General features: G+C 44.0%; 1 protein-coding gene across 1 annotated transcript in view; it reads left to right on the top strand.

Annotated features, from left to right (window-relative positions):
• The window catches only part of ME3 (malic enzyme 3), a 224,818-nt gene that overhangs the window by 159,259 nt on the left and 45,186 nt on the right, over positions 1 to 20,373 (top strand). Inside the window, exons 5-6 of the mRNA XM_023558533.2 lie at positions 941 to 1,102; positions 9,502 to 9,605. Of these exons, the coding sequence (XP_023414301.2) occupies positions 941 to 1,102; positions 9,502 to 9,605 (266 nt within the window). The remainder of the gene's footprint in view (positions 1 to 940; positions 1,103 to 9,501; positions 9,606 to 20,373) is intronic.

The following is a 20,373-nucleotide window of genomic DNA, read 5'->3' as shown; positions in this document are numbered from 1 at the left end:
TCAGAGATTTCATACCACCAAGAAAGCCACGCCAGGAGCAGAATGTATCCTTTGGACCTGGGGTCCCTGTGCTGAGAAGCTCTTAGACCAGGGCAAAACTGATGACAAGGACCTTCCCCCAAAACTGACAGAGAGAGAAAGCCTTCCTCTAGAGCTGGCACCTTGAATTTGGACTTCTAGCCTCCTAAACTGTGAGGGAATAAATTTCTTTTTGTTGAAGCCATTCACTTGTGGTATTTCTGTTATAGCAGCCTTAGATAACGAAGACATTTATTAAATGAATGAATACCCATCATCACCACCACCAACTTCACCAAACAATTATTTGCCAAAACGTAAGTGGTAACTCCACTACAGTTTGAGAACCCTCTTAATTTCGGGTAAAACAGTGACCACAGCAAATGTCAGAAGGAGCTGTTTTTCTTTGGAAATTGTTTTATTATATCCCAGGAGCAGACGAGAGAGGACTTAACGCTGATCTCTAAAACCCTGGGGCTGTAGCAACAGCAGGAACACGTTTTTTTCTCTCCTTTTATTGTGTGCTATTTCCCCCTCTCCCCCAACCCCCTGGCCTCTACCCCAAATCTTAGGCTGAGACTGTCTGCTTAGTTTCTTTGAGGGAGAGTGACTGATGTGGTTTCCCTCTAGCTGTTTCAGGAGCCCCACACCCAGCCTCAGAATGCAGGGAAGGTGTCTTTCCGTCATCTCTCCACAGTGGGATTTCCCACCAGCCTGCCGGAAGGAGGAGGTGGGTGGGAAGGGGACTGGCCACCTGCAGCTGAATGAGTCCTTTGACCTTATCCCAGACAAAATGCTTCATCCCCCAGCAAAGTCAGTGGGCAACCAGTTGTCAAGCCTGATAAGCTAAGGCTGTTAAAATAAGCATTTTGTCACACGAGGCGCTGTCCCCAACTAATGATGCCCCTGCTGTGTTTTTCAGGCCGTGGTGGTGACTGATGGGGAACGCATTCTGGGCTTGGGAGACCTGGGCTGCTATGGTATGGGTATCCCTGTGGGAAAGCTGGCGCTCTACACCGCGTGCGGAGGGGTCAACCCACAGCAGTGCCTCCCTGTCCTGCTGGACATCGGCACCAACAACAAGGTAACACTCTGCCCAGGCCAGGAGCTCTCCAGAAAGTGCAGCTGGGATGGGGAAGGGGCACTTACATGGCACCCTGGATGGTGAAAATGGTTAACGCACTCCTAACTGAAAGGTTGAATGTTCAAGTCTATCCAGAGGCACCTCGAAAGACAAATCAGCCCTCGAAAGCCCTATGGAGCACAGTTCTACTCTGACAGGCATGGGGCCGCCATGAGTCGGAAGCAACTCCACAGCAAGTGGTTTAACAAGGTATTTCTAGAAGTGGCAGGGCCGGGATTCTAATGCACACCTGCTCTCTCTCCACACCACACCACCTGCCTGGATTTCTTTTGCTTTATAAGTGAAGCTAGTTTCTTGATTTTTAGAATTTTTATTATTAAAGTAACTTTAAAACATTATTCAAATTTTTTAAAGGAAATTAGATTTTGCCTTCAGTGCTACACTGTGTTCCCTTCCGGTGTTTGTCTACGTATACACATAAATACAGCTATTACCTACTTGTAATCATCATGTATCCATGATTTTGTTCTAATTTTTTCAATTAAAATTATTTTATGAACACGTCCTTTTCATTTATTTAACAAACTTTACTGAGTATTTACTAGGTGACAGATACTCTGTTAGACTTGAGGGTGATAAAATAGAGCCAGGCCTGGGTAGCATATTCTAGTTGTCAGTGTTTCAACATTATCACCTAATTTATTATTTTAATGGCTAATGTGTTACATGTGCTCAAAATGTCTGCTTCTCCCCTTGGGGCTTTAGGTCTCTGGAACCACCCCACCACCACCCTCCTCTCCTGGGCCTGCTCCCTCCTGCCAGGGCAGCTCCTCCACAGAGCAGGACTGGAGAGTATCCCTTAGCTGAGAAGATAGAACACGCTCATGACCCAGCCTGTCCATACCACAGGGGTGAGAGCAAGCAGCTCTCCCTGAGTCCAGTAAGAACAATACCAGCTGCCATTTACGGAGCCAGCAATGTGCCAGGCGTAGTGATAGGCCTTTATATATTTTATCTCATTTAATTCTCAAAATAGCTGTATGAAATCTTGTTCCTCCCGTTTTACAGATGAGAAAACTGAGGCTGAAGCTTGCTAAACTACTTACCTCAGGTCTAAGTGTCAGAGCTGGGATTTGAACCCAGATCTCTGACTCCAGAGCTGCTTTGGTTCAATTTAATGCACTGCTCCAAGGAGACAGGAGTTTGTGTTGGAGATTGGGTTATCAAGGCTGAGAAAGTGGGGTTTCACACAATCAAAGTCCCGTGGGCACTCAGTATAAAGTCAGAGTGTATTGGTGCTATTGTGGTACAAAGGGTTAATGATCAGCTACTAACTGGAAGGTTCCAGTCCACACAGAGGTGCCTCGGAAGAAAGAGCTGGCAATCTACTTACAAAAAATCAGCCACTGAAAATCCTATAGAGCACAATTCTACTCTGACACACACGGGGTCACTGTGGGTCAGAATCAACTCCTGGCTTTTGGGTTTTATTGATGCTGTTTACACCATCTTCCCACTCCCAAGAAAGCTGAGCCTCCTCCAGACCCACTTCAAGAAATCCAGCTCACATAAATCCAAAGTTATAAAGTGGCCAGCATTAGGAAGATGGTGATTTATCTCTTTCCAAAAGGATTCACTATGTGATCTGACACACTACAATTAAAACAAATTAATCAGTTTGCAAGATCTGTTTGCCCAAAAGTCTTGGGGCACATCCGTTACTCATTGCAAGCTAGAGCTATAGAAGAGAGAGACTCGGCCTTGCAATTTTCAGGTCACATGTCAGTGCAGAGAGGGTGCTGTTGTGAGGGTTTTTAGTGTCAGAATAACTACACCATCTGTGTGTATGTCTCTATAAAAACTCCTGAGGTAACAGGAGCTTTAATCAGAGTTGAAGAAAACAGCCCTCCAGGTTTCCTGTTGAAGGAAAACATCTGCTGTCTACAGCCCTGAAATTCTGAGTCACTTTTACCTGCCAACACCAAGGAGGTTTGGAAAAATAAATATGTGGGGCAGTGATCCTGTGAAGAAGAGACATTCATGATTAAGTTCCTGAAAAAAGGGGGCATGGAAAGGTATGTGGAGAGCAGGCATGCTCTTGGCCCTCCATCATGGCTGTGTGTGGATTGGTTTGTGCCTTCTGTTTTGTCCATGTGCAGCCAAACAGAGTCACAGACTGTCCAAGCTGGTGGTGGTTGTTGTATGACATCTAGTTGATTCTGACTCACAGTGACCCTCTATGACAGAGTAGAACTACCCCATAGGCTTTCCTAGTCTGTAATCTTTATGGGAGTAGATCACTGGGTCTTTTCTCCCTCGAAGTGGCTAATGGGTTCTAACCACTGTCCTTTCAGTTAGCAGCTGAGCATTTCACCATTGTGCCACCAGGGATCCTTCCGTCTAAGCTAGAAGGGACCTGAAGTACTCCCTGGTTCAATGCCCTCGTTTACACAGGAAAAGGCTCCCCAGAGGGGAAATGGCATCTCCAAGGATTGACTCAATGCCCAGTGTTCTTCCCACTCTGTGCTAACAGTTCTGTGGGGCAACCTCAAGGGCTTGTCCTTAACATGGCTTAGAGGTCCTGAGCCTTAGCAGAAGCCTTGAGCCTCTGTGAATTCACATCATAATGAGATGCTGTGGTGAGAGTTTTTGTGGACCCAGCTAATGATGGGGGACCGGGGGTGTCATGTCTACTTGGGGAGACAAACATGGAAAGAAATTGTCAACAGAGCCTGATAAACGTTGCCCTGAGGGATGTTAATGAATCTCTGAGGAAGCATGAGATCAGGGTGTTGAGGGTTTACTTTCATTTTGTAAGATTTTCATTACTTCAACTAATAAGTATTCAGCATTCTCTAAATGGTGCCTTCTGAGGCACTCACTTTTTACACTCATGGGCTTGACTTAACCCAGGCTTGATTGAGTTTCAGAAAAAATGAGTGTAGGTATTACATGCCACCTCAGTTGGGGGAAGTGCTCTGTGCCCACGGCATGAATCCAATCCCATGACATCCCCAGGCCCCCAGATGCTAAGTAAGATCTTAGTGTGCTTGTTGCTACATGAGATAAAAATATTTTCAAGGCCAGAGAGTTCATCTGTCTCCCAGCTTAAGTGCAGTGTACAGAGATATGGCAAATGAAGAGGAAGAAACCATTTTGTTTTCCATGACATCTTGTCTCTAAGAAAAACCTTAGGAAGGCAGAGCTGGGCAAGCAGCCAGGGAGGGTATATTCAACTCTCTTAACTCCCACAGCAGAGGAGAAAACTCTGGTTCACGTGCTTTCGATAAATGTCTTAGCCTAAAATTATGGTCATAGACTTATTTAGTTCCAAAGGGAACTTAACAACTATCTAACAGTAGGAAAGATTTACTCATTTAGGTAATATTTAGGTGCCAGGCACCCTGCCTGAGAGGAGGGCTCGGGGGTGAATCAGCCATGATTTCCCCACCATTGCTCCTACCAATTTGCTGCGTGACCTTGGGCAGCTCATTGAACCAAGTGATTTCTAAGACCTCTGTAGTTCTGAATCCTGGATCTCCTTAGCCTAGTCCTGTGACTCATGCAACTCACATCAATAAATGCTTCTTAGGGGCCTAACTTGTCAGCACTGTACAAACCACTGGGGAGACAAAGATGAATAAACAGCAAACCCTTGCCTCAAAGAGCGTGCATTATGAGATCATTATTATCTCAATTTGACAGAGAAGAAAAATGGAACACAGAGAAGTTAAAGTCACAGAACTAGTAAAGTGACAGAGCCTGAATTCAAATCCTTATTTGTCCAGTTACAAAGCCCAGAGTCCTTTCTGATTCCAAAGCTGGGCCATACAGAAGATACAGGCTCAGCCGGGTGCATCCTGACCATGGTCACCAGGTCAGGATGTGCCCTTTCCTCTATGGTACGCTGCCTCTCAACTTTTAAGTTTCTTGTGCTCCTGGTGATACAGTGGCCAGATTTAGCAAATAAAAATACAGGATGCCCAGTTAAATTTGAGTTAAGGTAAACAATGAGTCATTTTTTAGTGTAAGTATGTTCCATGCAATATTTGGGACATTCTTATACTAATATACATATAAAAAATATATACATATATTCATTATTTATTTCAGAGTCTAATTTAACTGGGTGTCCTGTGTATCATCTGGCCACCCTAAATGATGAAAACTCACCTAAATACTTAAATGAAGAAATCAGGAAAGAGGTGGGCTTCAAGTAGGGGGCCCAGGCCAGTTAATACTCCCCCACCTTGCTGGCACTATCCTTGCATATCACTTGACAGGTCACTTGTAGAGCCAAGACAGCAATGGGGGCTCTACCCACTACACTGCTGTGTTTCAGAAGCCGTTTCCACTCCTGCTAAAGGAGACCTAGGTGACTAAAGATGGGGACACGGCATTTCCCCATACTCCATTCCTGCTCACACTACCCCCTAACCTGGTCTGCAGGACCATAGCTCGACCTTCCCAACTAAACTCTCCTGTGAGGACCAGGCAGAGGTCAAGGAGCGATGAAGTGAAGAGGGAACTGATGTGAAACTCAGTCAAAGCAAGGCTTAATATCAGCTTAGCCACTTTCTGGCTGTATGAGCTTGGACAGTTTATTTAAACCCTTGAACACCAATGTCCTTATCTGTAGAACAGAGATGAGAACACTTAAGACTATTAGAAGGATCAAATGAGTGAATTCCTTGAAAGCTCTGTACAGATACAATTAAGTTATTTTTTAGTGTCGACTCCATATAGAAACTGTCTTTCTGATTTTTTTGTGCATATTCTTAGTTTTTAAGTATTTAAGGCATAAAACATTTTATCATAAAAGTAAAATACAAGGACTTTTTAAAATGTAAGGACTTTTTAAAGCTTTTTATAATCATTCTTTTTTTTTATAATCATTCTTATATCTCAACAATACCACATTATATTTGGCCCCTGATCCTTACTGCTGATATACTGAGAGATTTTTGGAAAATCTCAGGATTTTTCAGTACCACTAGGGAATATGACTTGCTTCAGAAGCAGCATATGAGGTAGTGAGGAACTCAGTCTGTGCTGCCTGATATCCCCAGCAATTCACATCAGTGAGTTGGCATTAGAAATTATAACTCACCAAGGTGCAGTGGTTCAGAGTTCTGACTGCTAACCAAAAGGTCAGCAGTTCAAATCCACTGGCCTCTCATTGGAAACCCTATGGGGAAGTTCTACTCTGTCTTATAGGGTCACTATGAATCAGAATCAGCTCAGTGGCAATGGGCTGGATGGGATGGACCCTCTTAATCTCTATAAGAACTGGAAAAAAAAAAGTGAATATTTTCTGCAAAGGCCAAGGGCTATACTATTTTTATCACTTTTGTGTCTGCCCTTCCAGTGTGTGTGTGTTGTGTTTCAGACATTGTAATTATGATATCTGTGCAATTTTGTATCCTGCTTTTTTCACTTAAAATATTCTCATACGCATTTGTCCAGGAGGCTGCATAGTCTTAAAAACCATCGATTTTAATGATTACCTAACTGTCCATCAAGTTGTTATTCTATCATTTACATTATCATTCCTCCAGTTGGCTTTCAGATGGTCACCTTGAAGGTGGCATGTGGAAGGGCAGGCACTCTCATCCTTTAGACCCCCTCCCTACCCCCACACACACCCTACACTCATAACCACTGGAAAGAATCCTGAACAATTTCAAGGATGTAAAATCCAGGGGGTAAGGAGAGTGAGAAAGAAAATTAGGGCCCATCTTCTTTCCAAATCTTGCCGTGTGGTATTTTGAAGAAAGTGCTAAACCCACCTCTGACAGATTATGTGACCCAAGTTGTTGGGGGTGAGGGGTTGGGAAGGCAGATACTTCCTGTTCTTTTCTGTCACCTTCCAGCCACCTCATACACTGATATTGAGGCAGAATAGACCTAGAGCCAAGTCTTTAAAAATAATAAGTCAATTCTTATTGTGTAGAAGAACCACCTGAGCAGGATTGCATAGTGGGTAGGATCCTGGACTCTGGAGCCAGAGGCTAGATTTGAATCCTGGCTTTACCACTTACTAGTGCATGACCTGGGGCAAGTTGCTTAACTTCTCTGTGTCTTATTGCCTCATTTGTGAAATGGGAGAAAATAATAGAGTCTACCTCAGCTCAGGTCCTCCCAGAAGCAGAGCTTTATTGGAGGAAATGCCTGGGAAGGATAAAGGGGAGGGAGCAGAAGCAGTTGGAGTGGGTGAGTCTTTCAGACCATAATGCAGTTCTGACACCTGTGGAAGGAGAGAAGGAAGAGAGGAAGGATTGAATAGGAAGAGTTCTGACTGAAAATTAGCCCTGAGAATGTCTGCCAGGCCAATGGGATGTCCCCAAGCAAAGATGGCCTGATAGGAGTCTCCATTAGGCAGGAATGGCCTGCCCTAGAGCTCCCACCATGGTCAGTTATTGCCTGGGAGCAGCCCATGAAGGTGGCATTTGAAGGCTGTTCACCAACTACCCTCCCCTCAGTAGGTTCTCTTAAGGGAGTTCTGTGCCACTCACCTCCATGGCTGCTGCAACTTCATACCAAAAAAAAAAAAGAAAAACCTTGCCGCAGAGTTGATTCCAACTCATAGCAACCCTATGGGACAGAGCAGAACTGCCCCATAGGGTTTCCAAGGAGCAGCTGGTGGATTTGAACTGCCAACCTTTTGGTTAGCAGCAGAACTCTTAACCGCTATGCCACCAGGGCTAAGTACTGGGAAAGGTAGTTGGCACATAGGAAGCACTAGGAAAATGAAAGCTGCTACCATGATTTTATAGCATATGTTATAATTTGTGAAGCTTTTTCACATATATCATTCCATTTAATCATTGCAGTCACCCTGTGCAGCTGGTATTATCCCCATTTGACAGATGAGAAGGTCACACAGCTAGTCAGTGCTGGAGGTGAGATTTGACTCTAAGCCCCTTAAGGGCAAAGCCCGTGGCACTTTTATCTTTGTCCTACAGTAGCAGTTCTTGTGGAGGTGAAGATAACACAAAACCTTGTCCTCAAGGAGCTCATATTATAATGGTGAGTTAGACACAAAAATAGATAATTCCTTGAGACCCTAGCACATGGAATTTAATTACTCCATTTCCCAAACATAGCATGTACTTTTTCCTCCTTCTACCTCAAGCCCCTAACCTTTCTTTGTGCTGACTCCTCGAGTGCCCAGCCCACCGTCTGCACCTGTCAAAATATGCTCATCTCTTTACTGGCTAGCCATTTCTTCCATTATAAAACCTTCCCTAGCCCCCAATGGAAATAGCTTCACCCTTCTCTAAGCTTTCTTGTGCTACACTTTTTTTCCCAGAGCAATGTCACTCTACTTTGTGGTAGAGTTAGTTGTTTAATCATCTGCCACCCAAAATAGACTGTGAGTACCCTGAAAGCGGCAACTGTTTCTTTCCCATTTACACATTCCCCACTGGGCCCAGTGTCAATGGTAGTAGGTGGTCGGTAGAGTGTTACATGACTGGTCCAGTGATTCTGTGTAGGGGTGTGTGGAGGGATGGGTTAAAAGAGATGGGAAGTCTACCAGTGGGAGTGGTCATTCAGACCAGTGCAGATACACAAGATGACCAAACAGCATGTGAATGCTATGATAGAGCTACAAGAGGTAGGGTGAGGGTCACCTAACACAGTCCAGGCATTAGGAGGGGGCATCTTTCTTGAACTGAAATTTCTGGTTGTATCATCATTCTATCCTTGTATCCCCAGAGCCTAGCATAGTGCCAGGCATGTGGTAGGTATTCAGCAAAATTTTGATGAGTGAATGAATGTAATGTTTTCTAATGTGAGTCCAGATCCACATCTTTGGACGAGACTCAATACTTCAGTCTGTGTGTGCCTAAAGTCTGCTACAGCTGTTCATAACTAAAAACAGTTTTGCTCCCAGGGACATTTCACAATGACCAGAGACTTTTTTATTGTCACAGCTGTGGGGGGAGGTGCTACTGGCATCTAGCGGGTAGAGGCCATGGATAAGGGTAAACGCCCAGTTTGCCTAGAGTAGTCCCCCCACATCAAAGACTCATCTGGGTCAAAATGGCAATAGTGTTGCTGTTTAGAATGCCTGAAATAAACCCAGAGCCTGTAGCCAGGGGCAGGTGGAAGGCTGTGTCTGAGAGGCATGCCTGGTTCAAAATATCCTTGGTTCTAAACTGGTGGCCCATGTGAGAATCCACACTCAGACAAGTGGCTTAGCATCCAGATCCTTCCAGAGATGACCCCTACAGCCCCAGCCAACTTCCTATTCACTCCTCTCCTCCCATCCTCTGGCCCTTCTCCAAAAAAAAAAAAAAAAGGACACTTGAGGAAACTGTGCTGGAAGATGCTGGGGGGATAAAAGCAGGAAACACTGCGAAGTGGACTCAGTAAATGGAAGTTGTCTGTTCCAGGAGCTGCTCGAAGACCCTCTGTACATTGGACTGAAACACCAGCGCGTGCGCGGGAAGGAGTATGACGACCTGCTGGATGAGTTCATGAAGGCCATAACAGACAAGTAAGTGGGTCAGTTTGTTCCTTTTGAAAGAGGACTGCTAAGAGATACCAAACCAAAAACCAAATCGGTTTCTGATGAGTAGATTCTAAAATGAACATTGTTTTGACAGATACAAAAACAAGAGGCAGTAGATGCATGCTTTTCAGGGTGGTCTGAAAATTCATACTTGACCCTGTGTACTTGAAAACTCAAAGCCAAATGGACTGCTTCTCTGGAAGAACCTTTGAGAGCGGAGAGGACAGGGGAGACCAGTTGATGGCTGAAGGCCCTGTAATCTGGAGGTTAAGTGTCTGGAAAAGCTCCTTGGCCTGAGCTGTTCTGGGTTCTGAGCACAAATAAGGATGTTGCAAGATGGTGGAGGAAAAGTGTGCCTTTCTAACAAAATGGCTTTGGAAGGTCCCTTGCCACATTAGTCATCATTTTTTACCTCTAAGTGAGAACCAGGAAGTGTTAATGAGCCACCATAGCAGGCCACACAGGCCTTGGGCCTGCAGGATTTATGAGGTGTCATCTCTGTACTTGAGGTGTGTGAACTTGGCGGCTTCTTCCCCCGTCACCTGCCCCATCTACCCATCATTATGGCCATCTCTTATCCTGCCGTGGCTGGCGTGCTGCTGGGCTTCAAGCTAGTCTACGAGTTTCGGCAGCTTAGCAGGCCTTTGTAGGCCAGTTTCCCTTCTCACTTGAAAACTTCCAGCCATTCTTACTGTCACAAGAGTGTCCTAGCAGGTTATGGCAGAGCCGGCCTGCCCATCCTTGGCAAAGTACTCCCTTGCCAGAGCTCAGCCACTTGAACCAGAGCAAACCAAAAACCTATTGCTGTCGAGTTAATTCCGACTCCTAGTGACCCTAGAGGACAAAGTGGAACTGCCCCACAGGGTTTCCAAGGAGCGGCTGGTGGATTTGTACTGCCAACCTTTTGGTTAGCAGCCGAGCTCTTTACCACTGTGCCACCAGGGCTCTTGAACCAGAGCAGTGGGCTGGAAAGAGAGCTGCTCTGGCCAAGGCAGCACATGAAGTCAAATTTGGGTTGGCTTTAGAGTGAGTAGACTGGGTTTGACTCCTAGTTTCACTATTTTCAAGATCCGTGACCTTGGGAAGGAGCCCTGGCAGTGCAGTGGTTACAGTGCTCAACTGCTGACCAAAAGGTTGGCAGTTCGAAACCACCAGTGAGTCCATGGGAGAAAGATGTAGTCATCTGCTTCTGTAGAGATTTATAGCTTTAGAAAACCCGCGGGGTCACTATGAGTTGGAATCAACTTGATGGCAGTGGGTTTGGGTGATCTTGGGCAGGTTGCTGAACTTTTCTGAGTCTTGGTTTCCTTATCTGGGAATAAGAAGAGAGGGTTTTGTTGTCGTCGTGTTTCCAGGAAGAGAGAAAATAATACTATGTTTGTATACTGATGGGAATGCTCCTGTAGAAAAGGAAAATTAATGATGAAGTAAGCAAGAGGGACAAGGATCTAGTGTACATCTAGAGACCTTAATCTTATATAGGAGCACAGAAAATCATCCACAGTGACAGAGAAGGCACAATACTGGACAAAGAGGAAGGCAGGTAGGTAGATGTGGTGGCGGGAGATGTGGTGGCAGCAGCATATGGGAGTTCCCTTCAAATTGAAGACAGGTCATCAGCTGAGAGTGAGGATGGGGAGGGGATGATGGAGGTTCAGGTATGGAGGAGGTGTGACCTCATTATCTAGGAGAGTGGGAGAACCACCGGATTAGGAGACTAGAGTATGATTGCTGGGCAGCTCTAAGGACCCACCTGAAGATATTGGTCATAAATTTAAATTAAAACAGTTAACTTATTTCTGAGTTTTTCTCTAGCCAGGTTCAACTGTCCGAATACAAGGCAAGATGAAGCAGAGAATAGGATTTAACCAGATTTGAGATTTTGCCAGGCAAGTACAACAAATGAAGAAAAAAAGGAGTTGAGAGTATATTCCAGGGAGTAATTACAATTACAATGATGTATTGTGAAGTCTATGCTGGGTAAGAAGGGAAATGAGGACATGGTGGAGGGGAGGAGTAAAAGACAGTGAAAAAGCAGGAGAATTGATGGACAGTAAGTCCTGGTGAGGTCTTAGCATTGTTGTTGAGCTGGGTACTAGATGAGAAGGAGTTGGGAAAAAAAGGAGGCGGTGATCAGAGAGTGAGGTATTTAAAGCTGAGATTATGCAGGAAGTGCTGCTATTGGGATGTGACCACCAAAGAAGCTAATTCAAGGGTCAGCTGTATTAATAGAAGTGTAACATCTAGAATAAGGAAGGTTTGTCCTACTTCACTCTCTCCATTTCAGACTGTCCTGAATTCCACATTCAGTTTTGCACAAGATACTTTCAGGGTCATTAGATACCTAAAGTACCTTTGGAAAACCGTAACCATGGTAGTGAAGGAAGCCAAAGGCTTAGCCTAGTAGAGAAAAAACTCAGACTCAGTATCAGGGACACTGCACTACCTCCAGATATCTGCAAGCCTTTCTTCCAGAAGAGGATTGGACTTGTTTCTGTGTATCCACATGGAGAAGAACCAAGTGGTGGAATGCCTAATGAGGCTGTTTCAGCTCGAAATAAATCAGAGCTATCCCACAAAGCACTGGACTCTCTGTGGGAGTGAGTTGCCTATACCAGAAAGAGTTCAAGAATAGGTTACAAGACTTATTGGTAGTGTTTTATAAGAGGGAATGCAAGTATCAGACACTCTTTAAGATGCCTTCCCATCCCATCGCAGTATTCTATCCTGACCTCATAAGACCCTTGTGTGGTTGGCAGAGTAGGTATTGGAAGAGGAAATTGAGGCCCTGAGAGGTTAAGAGAACTGTCCCTGGTCACATAGTATCTGGCAGGACCTCGACTTCAACCTAGATCTGCTGATTTCAAATCCAGACTGCTTCCTACAATTCTGAGTTACCTGTGGATGAAAAGAGAAGGGAGTGACATTGACATTGAGAGCCCCCTTTTTTTTTTTTGCTTCCTGTTTCCAAGGCTCACTGCTTATCTAATGAGTCAATAGTTATTCCATGATTCCCCACAGAGAAGTCTCGCCATTCATGTGGGAAGGTTAAGAGGCTCTTCAAATTATCATCAAAATCAGTTCACAGCTTCCGCAGACGCACAGGCAGTCCAGAGGTGAACCCTCTGGGAAGAGTGTGCGTCAGCCAAGAGGAATGTGTCCCTAAGTGGAAAAGATGATGATTTGACAGTTCATTGCTTTGACTTACAAATAAACTAAAGCAGATGTTTCTTGTGGAGACTGTAGGTAGAGAATGAGCTGGTCTCCCAGGCACCCTTGGGAATATAGTAGCCCCAAGATAGATTTTTTTTCAAGATAGAATGTCCAGGCCTGGCGGTGAGTCAGAGCCCTGAAGCCAAAGGCAATGTATTTTAAGAAACAACCTTGGGAAATTTTGACCCTGCCTTCTACATCCTTGTCTCTTTCCAAACATCCTGCTTATAAAATGCTCCACCTTCTTGCCCTTCCCCACTTTTTAGGGAGTGTCTTAAGATTTTGGGGGCCTGAAAAAAAAAATCACTATGGCTTAGTTACTGTTCTGGAGTCTGCCCACAGGGAAGACCAGCAAGGCAGAAGGAATCTCCATTTAAGTCTGTGAACCACAGCAATAGATAGCTGAGTTTGTCTTCCTCAAAGCTGAGGCAAAGACTCATGTTCTGGGGGCCATTCTGAGGTTCCTGTGGTAGATTAGTCATCCCATTCTTCCTGCTGGTTCTTCCCCTGCCATTCAGTGGGACCTGGAGCTTGCACCTGAGCGTCACATCCTGATGTGACAGGTTTTCCCTGATGGCTTCCACTTATACTTTTCTATTTCTGTTACTTACAGTAGCCCCATTGCCGTCGAGTCAATTCTGACTCACAGTGACTGTCATGGACTGAATTATGTCCCCCCAAAATATGTGTCATGGCTAGGCCATGATTCCCAGTATGGTGTGATTGTCTACCATTTTGTGATCTGATTGTGATTTTCCTGTGTGTTATAAATCTTACCTCTGTGATGTTAATGAGGCGGGATTAAAGGCAGTTATGCTAATGAAGGAGGACTCAGTCTACAAGATGAGGTTGTATCTTGAGTCACTCTCTTTTGAGATATAAAAGAGAGAAGTGAGCAGAGAGGAGAGGGACTTCACGCCACCAAGAAAGAAGAGCTGGGAGCGAGCACATCATTTTGGACAGGATAGTTCAAGAACTAAACCAAGACTCTCTATTTCAGTCCACATGAAACTGCAGCTGCTTCCGAGTTACAAAAACAGTCAAGAATATGGTCTCTTGGCTACACTCCCCTCCTCTACCTACAACCCACTCTGGGACAAACCAGTGGATCAAATAAAAGTAGCCATGCAAATACAGACCTGTGGGTCCCAAACCTGAATTAGATCTGAATCACCAGGGGAACTTGTCTAGAATACAGATTCTAGGCTCCTAAGCCACAGTAGACCTGGTTGAGGCCTAGGAATCTGCATTTTATAAAGCTTTCCTGATGACTCTGATAAAGCTGTGCAAAGGCTAAAGTTTAGGAAACTGATAAATCACATCCCCAGAAGAAACATCTTTTGAGCAACCCTAACCTCAGATCTGCCCCTTTTTCAGGGTCAGAATGGAGCTTAAGGTAAGGGTTTAAAGGCCAAACACATGTGGACTTTCAATGGGTCTTACAATCAGGGACTTATATGAGGAAGACCCAGCACGTTCTCTGAGCTCACCTTGCCCAGCCCGTCCATCTTGACAATACACCTTCTGCTGCTCTGAGCAGCTTCCTTCTAGTCTGAAAACCTCTCAAGCAAGACTATACCCACTGTTCCCGCTGGAATCCCCTTTGCTGTGAGGAACTGAGCTTCTTTCAGGCCTGGCATAATTGCATTTCCACGTATGGGGCAAGCACTCACATCTAGCACCCAAGCTGCGAAGACACATCTTGCGGCAGAATCAGGCCTACCTTTCCCCACAAGAAAATGCATGCTCAGGTCTGGTTCTCTGGCCTCAAACCGTGAATTCATGACTGCAGATGAGTTTAGAGGAGTCCCTGGGTGGTACACATGGTAAGCATGCCGGACTGCCAACCCAAAGTTTGGAGGTTCAAGTCCACCCAGAGGTACCTTAGAAGAAAGACCTGGCAAACTTCTTCCGAAAAATCAGCCATTGAAAATCCTCTAGAGCACACTTCTCCTCTGACACACAGGGAGCCACCATGAGTCAGAACCGATTTGGTGGCAACTGTTTAATGAGCTTGGGAAAGGAAGATGGCAGATGCATTAGTTGAGTAAAAACAGTTGTGACTGCCTTGTTCAGGGAATTTCTTCTGAGAGGCTTCCCGTGAAAGTACAGAAAGGCACATCGCCCTCCCAACAAATAGGTCTGTTTTTTGGTATTTGACTTTTCAAACTTCAAACGGCAAATTTGTCCCACAAGGGATGATTTTTGCTGGCAAAGAGACAGGAACAGTAGGTACAACAGCCAGCACTCTGGGAACTGAGCTTTATTCTTACCGTTGAGGTGTGAAAACATGTCACGGAAATTCTGAGAACACTAAGAGCTGCACAAATAATTTATCTAATCGCTTATTTACAGGCCTTACCAGGCCTTAGAAGACAATTTTTTTTAATTTTTATTGTGCTTTAAGTGAAAGCTTACAAGTCAAGTCAATCTCTCATACAAAAAGTTATACACACCTTGCTATGTACTCCTAGTTCCTCTCCCTCTAATGAGACAGCACATTCCTCCCCACCACCCTGTATTCCCCGTGTCCATTCAACCAGCCCCTGTCCCCCTCTGCCTTCTCATCTCACCTCCAGACAGGAGTTGCCCACATAGTTTTATGTGTCTACTTGAGCCAAGAAGCTCATTCCTCACCAGTATCATTTTCTATCTCATAGTCCAGTCCAATCCCTGTCTGAAGAGTTGGCTTTGGGAATGGTTCCAGTCTTGGGCTAACAAAGGGCCCAGGGACCATGACCTCCGGGGTTCCTCTAGTCTCAGTCAGACCATTAAGTCTGGTCTTTTTACAAGAATTTGAGATCTGCATCCCACTGTTCTCCTGCTCCCTCAGGGATTCTCTGTTGTGTTCCCTGTCAGGGTAGTAATCGATGGTAGCCATGCACCATCTAGTTAGAAAACAAAATTTTTTAACAGGAAATAATTAGAGATGGGTTAAGTACTCAACTGCTTGGTGTTGAGTTTCAGTTCAATGGGAATTCAGAGAAAAGAGGAATCAGGGATGACTACATGGTTGGAAAAATTTTTGTGGAAGAGATAGAATTATAGAAATTTGGGGAAGAATTTGAAAAAGCAGCAGAAAAAAAATGGCATTCCGGTTAGAAAATACATCACGAGGAAAGCAAGAACACAGGAAAGGCAAGAAGTATACAGAAGACTGTGGAAGGTTGACCCAACTAGAGGTGGGTGTTTTTTGGTTCAAAATAAGGCTAAGCAGGAATGGACCAGGCCTCAAAACCCAGGCAGAGGGTCATAATTATTAAAGCTTAAGAGTGGAAAGGGCTTCAGCTATCTAATTCTGAGGTTTTTAGACCGAGCTCCCCTGAGTCCTAGGACTCTACAGAGGTACATCAGGTTTGCTAGAAATGAAATAATTCCCACCAGCCATAAAAGATTTAAACTACATGAAGAAACACTTTACTGTTTTCAATTGCTTTCTACATTGGGGTTCTGCTCAAGATTTCATTAAATAAAGAATTCTGCTAAAACTGTTTGAAAACTACTAATCCATGTAATATTTTGCTTGGGACTTGATATAGTTAGCAACAGGGAGTCATAGTAGTTTCTTGAGCAGCAAAAATATTGAGTTACAATTAACAGGATATGGAAGGAGATTAGAAGCAGAAGCCGTGGCAGTGCCCCAACTCAAATTCTGCCTTCCCCAGGGAAAACTGCCCTGACCAGCCTGGCTTGAAATTGTTTCCCTCCTTATAATTCTAGAGGAACTTATTAGCCATGTAGTGCTAATTAATCATGCACTCCATTGTGACATCTCTTTTAAAATGGTCTTGAGCTTTTCTTTAAAGCTTTTTTTTTTTTTGTCTTTAACTTTCACAGTCAGAGCAGAGATTGGACAAAGACATGCCTGGACTATGGTAGAGGGGTTAAAGGAGGGAGTGGGCTAGAATGGATGGCCTTTATGGATCATTCCTGCCTCAGGTCCTATGACTCTGTAACATCTCTTCTAGAATCAGGTCCTATGACACTATAATGTCTCTACTAGACTGGCAGTCCTTGGCGCGGGGGCGGGGGCAGAGAGCATGGTTTTAGGCATGGTGGGCACACAGTAAATGGTGGGGTGGGAGAGGCGGATGGCTGGTTGGTTCACTGGTTGGTTGGTTGGTTGGTTGGTTGGCTGGTTAAGAGGTTGAAAGTCCTCACTTAGGCTAGCTATCAGAATGAACTAAAGGCTATGAATCTAACCACATCTGAGGAAGCTCAGAAGAGGGAACACTGGGACTTATTCTGGCATGTCTGGCCTTTGAAGAAGCAGGACATTATTTCCAGTCTCAGCCTTTCATGTCTAATTGTTGACAGTCTGGTTCCTACATGTGTCCATTGGAATGGGAGCTGGCTGTTGCATGATAACAGGCTCCTATGCCTGCAAGGAATCTGTCTGGGTCACTGTCTTAGTTATTTAGTGCTGCTATAACAGAAATACCACAAGTGGAGTGGTTAGGTTTAACAAACAGAAGTTTATTCTCTCACAATTTAGGAGGCTAGAAGTCTGAATTCAGGGCACCAACCCTAGGGGAAGGCTTTCTCTTTCTGTCAGCTCTGGAGGAAGGTCCTTGTCTTCTTTTAACATCTGTGGGCTTGGGATTCCTTAGAGATCTCCATGTGTCCTGGCATCAATCTTACCCTGGGTCTAGGAGGTTCTCAGCGCAGGACTCCAGGTCCAAAGGACATGCTCGCTTCCTACTCTTTTTTCTTGGTGGTAGTGAGGTCCCTTCCCTCTCTGCTCCCCTCTCTCTCTTTTATCTGTTGTAAGATAAAAGGTGTGACTCAAGCAAGGGTGTGACTTGAGTAAGGGTATGACTTGAGCCACACCCTCTTATAAGGCTGTGATTCAAAATACACCCCACACTGATCCTGCCTTATGAACATATAGAGGCTAGGATTTACAACACATTACAAAATCAGATCACAAAATGGATGACAATCACACAATGCTGGGAATCATGGCCTAGCCAAGCTGACACATATTTTTGGAGGACACGATTCAATCCATGACAGTCACATAAAGAGTTGGGAGACCATAACAAAATGTAAACCAGCATCCATCTTCCTAGGACCTATTCCCTTCCATCCTACCTAAGCAGAATAAATATTTAAGAGGGTTTGCTATTCAATACTAAGGTCCAGCCAGATGTGCTAGAGAAATTTCCTTAGTCAGTACCTCACCTAAGAAAAGGGACTCTGTTGAGACCCCATCCACTAACTACAGTTGTTAAAAGCACAACCTCTGTAACTAGGCTGCCTGGGTTTGAACCTCTGGCTTGCCATTTATTAACAAGCTACTTAAATCATCTGTGCCTTAATTCTTCATCTCTAAAATGTGTTTTTAAGACATAACTTGTTGAATGCTTATGATGGATAAATGAGACAATCAATGTAAAATGGGTAGCATTCTACCTGGATAATAAAACCTGTTTCCATTGAGTTAATTCCGACTCACAGCGACTTTATAGGACAGAGTAGAACTGCCCCATAGCGTTTCCAAGGCTATAATATTCACAGAAGCAGACTACCACATCTTTTGCCTGGGGAGCTACTGGTGGGTTAGGACCACTGACTTTTCGGTTAACAGCTGAGCAATTAACCACTGAGCCACCAGGGCTTATTACCTGGATAATAATAGTAAACTCTTAAGTAGGTGTTTTTGTTGTTAATTTATGCAATTTCCAAAGCCACTGTCCTTTAGGCAGTGCTTTAGTGGTGCCTATATATATTTTTTTTATATTCATTATATTCATGCTTGAGTTAACATATTCACGAATATATCCATCACTGTCTCCCACAGTTCCCCACCCATCCACCCACTCCATTCCAATATTACATTCCCTCTCTTCCCCAATGCTTCACCCCCAATGCTAATTCATAAGAAAAATAAAGCAGCCCTGGAAACACTGGGTATGACCCATCTCCATTTTAGATTCCTGGTATGTGCAATTAGTACATGCTTGGACTTCCTACCCATGCCTACTCAGTTTAACTCTGCCCCTTCCCTGAGTGAAGAGGTTTTGTGTATACTGATGTGTACATGTGGGAGTGAGTTCCCCTCATATTTTCTGCAGTTTTTTCAGCTGAGTGTTGTTTGGGTCTTACAGCCCCCTACTCTGAGAGAATTGCCCCTTTACATACCCAAACATTTCTTTGTATGACACATAGGCATATGGTGCTTGTGGGCATAATAGGAATTCCAGACGAAGAGAATACAGAGAATTTCTCAGAATTGATAAAAAGGCATGAATCCTCAAATTGATGAAGCACAGGGACTCGTGAGCAGGCTAAGGATAAAGGAATCCACATACACACAGTACAGTGAGACTAAATTACAAACAAGACAAAGAGAGAGTCTTAAATATCAACAAAAGAAGAAAGATCAGCTTCCAACAAAGAGAAAAACAGTCTCAACAGTAACAATTGAGGCCGGAAGGTAATGAAGAAATATTTGTAAAGGGTTAAAGTAACCTGGAATTTTATTCACAACTAAATTATCATACAAGAGTGACAGTGAAATAAAGATGTTTTTAGACAAAGTCTGAGAGAGTTTATCACTCCTAGGTGTCACTGAAGGAACCATTAAAGGATCTACTTGAGGAAGAAAGAAGATAAACTCACAAAGAAGAAGTGAGATGCAGGAAACATGCAAAATAAATAAACATATAAATACATAGAAAATATTAAAACAATGAAAAAATAAATTAGAAACTATTGAAAGGGTATTGATTGTATTTATTTTAAAAGGCTAATTGGGGATTTGAAAACAAGGTGAAAATAAAATACTAGGTGGAAACAATCTAAATGTCCATTTATGGATGAACGGATAAACTGTGGTAGAAACCCTGGTGGTGTAGTGGTTACGTGCTACGGCTGCTAACCAAGAAGTCGGCAGTTCAAATCCACCAGGGGCTCCTTGGAAACTCTATGGGGCAGTTCTACTCTGTCCTATAGGGTCGCTATGAGTCGGAATCGACTTGACGGCAGTGGGGTGGGGATATGTACACAATGGAATGAATACTACTCAGCCAGAAAGAGAAATGAAGTACTGATACAGGCTACAACATGGATAAACATGAGGACATTATGTTGAGTGAAATAAGTCAATCACAAAAGGGCACATATTATATGATCTCACTTATATAACTGACAAGAATTGGCAAATATTTAGAGACCAAAGTTTATTAGTGGATACCAGTGACAAGAGGGAGGGGGGAAAAGGGGTGCTGTTTTTTAGGAACCAGTGAGTCTCCATTTATAGTGATAGGAAATAGAGCATAGATTAAGGGTAGTGGTTGCACAGTCAATTAATGTAACTGATATTCATTAAGTGGTACACCTGAAAAATGTTGAATTGGCAAATGTTGTGTTATATGTATTTTTTTTATATATATTTATTTTATTTTTGGGAACCCTGGTGGCATAGTGGTTAAGTGCTACGGCTGCTAACCAAAAGGTCGGCAGTTCGAATCCGCCAGGTGCTCCTTGGAAACTCTATGGGGCAGTTCTACTCTGTCCTATAGGGTTGCTATGAGTT

This window comes from Loxodonta africana, chromosome 7, assembly GCF_030014295.1.
Source record: "Loxodonta africana isolate mLoxAfr1 chromosome 7, mLoxAfr1.hap2, whole genome shotgun sequence".
NCBI lineage: Eukaryota > Metazoa > Chordata > Mammalia > Proboscidea > Elephantidae > Loxodonta > Loxodonta africana.
This window is presented reverse-complemented; position numbering and strand designations above follow the sequence as displayed.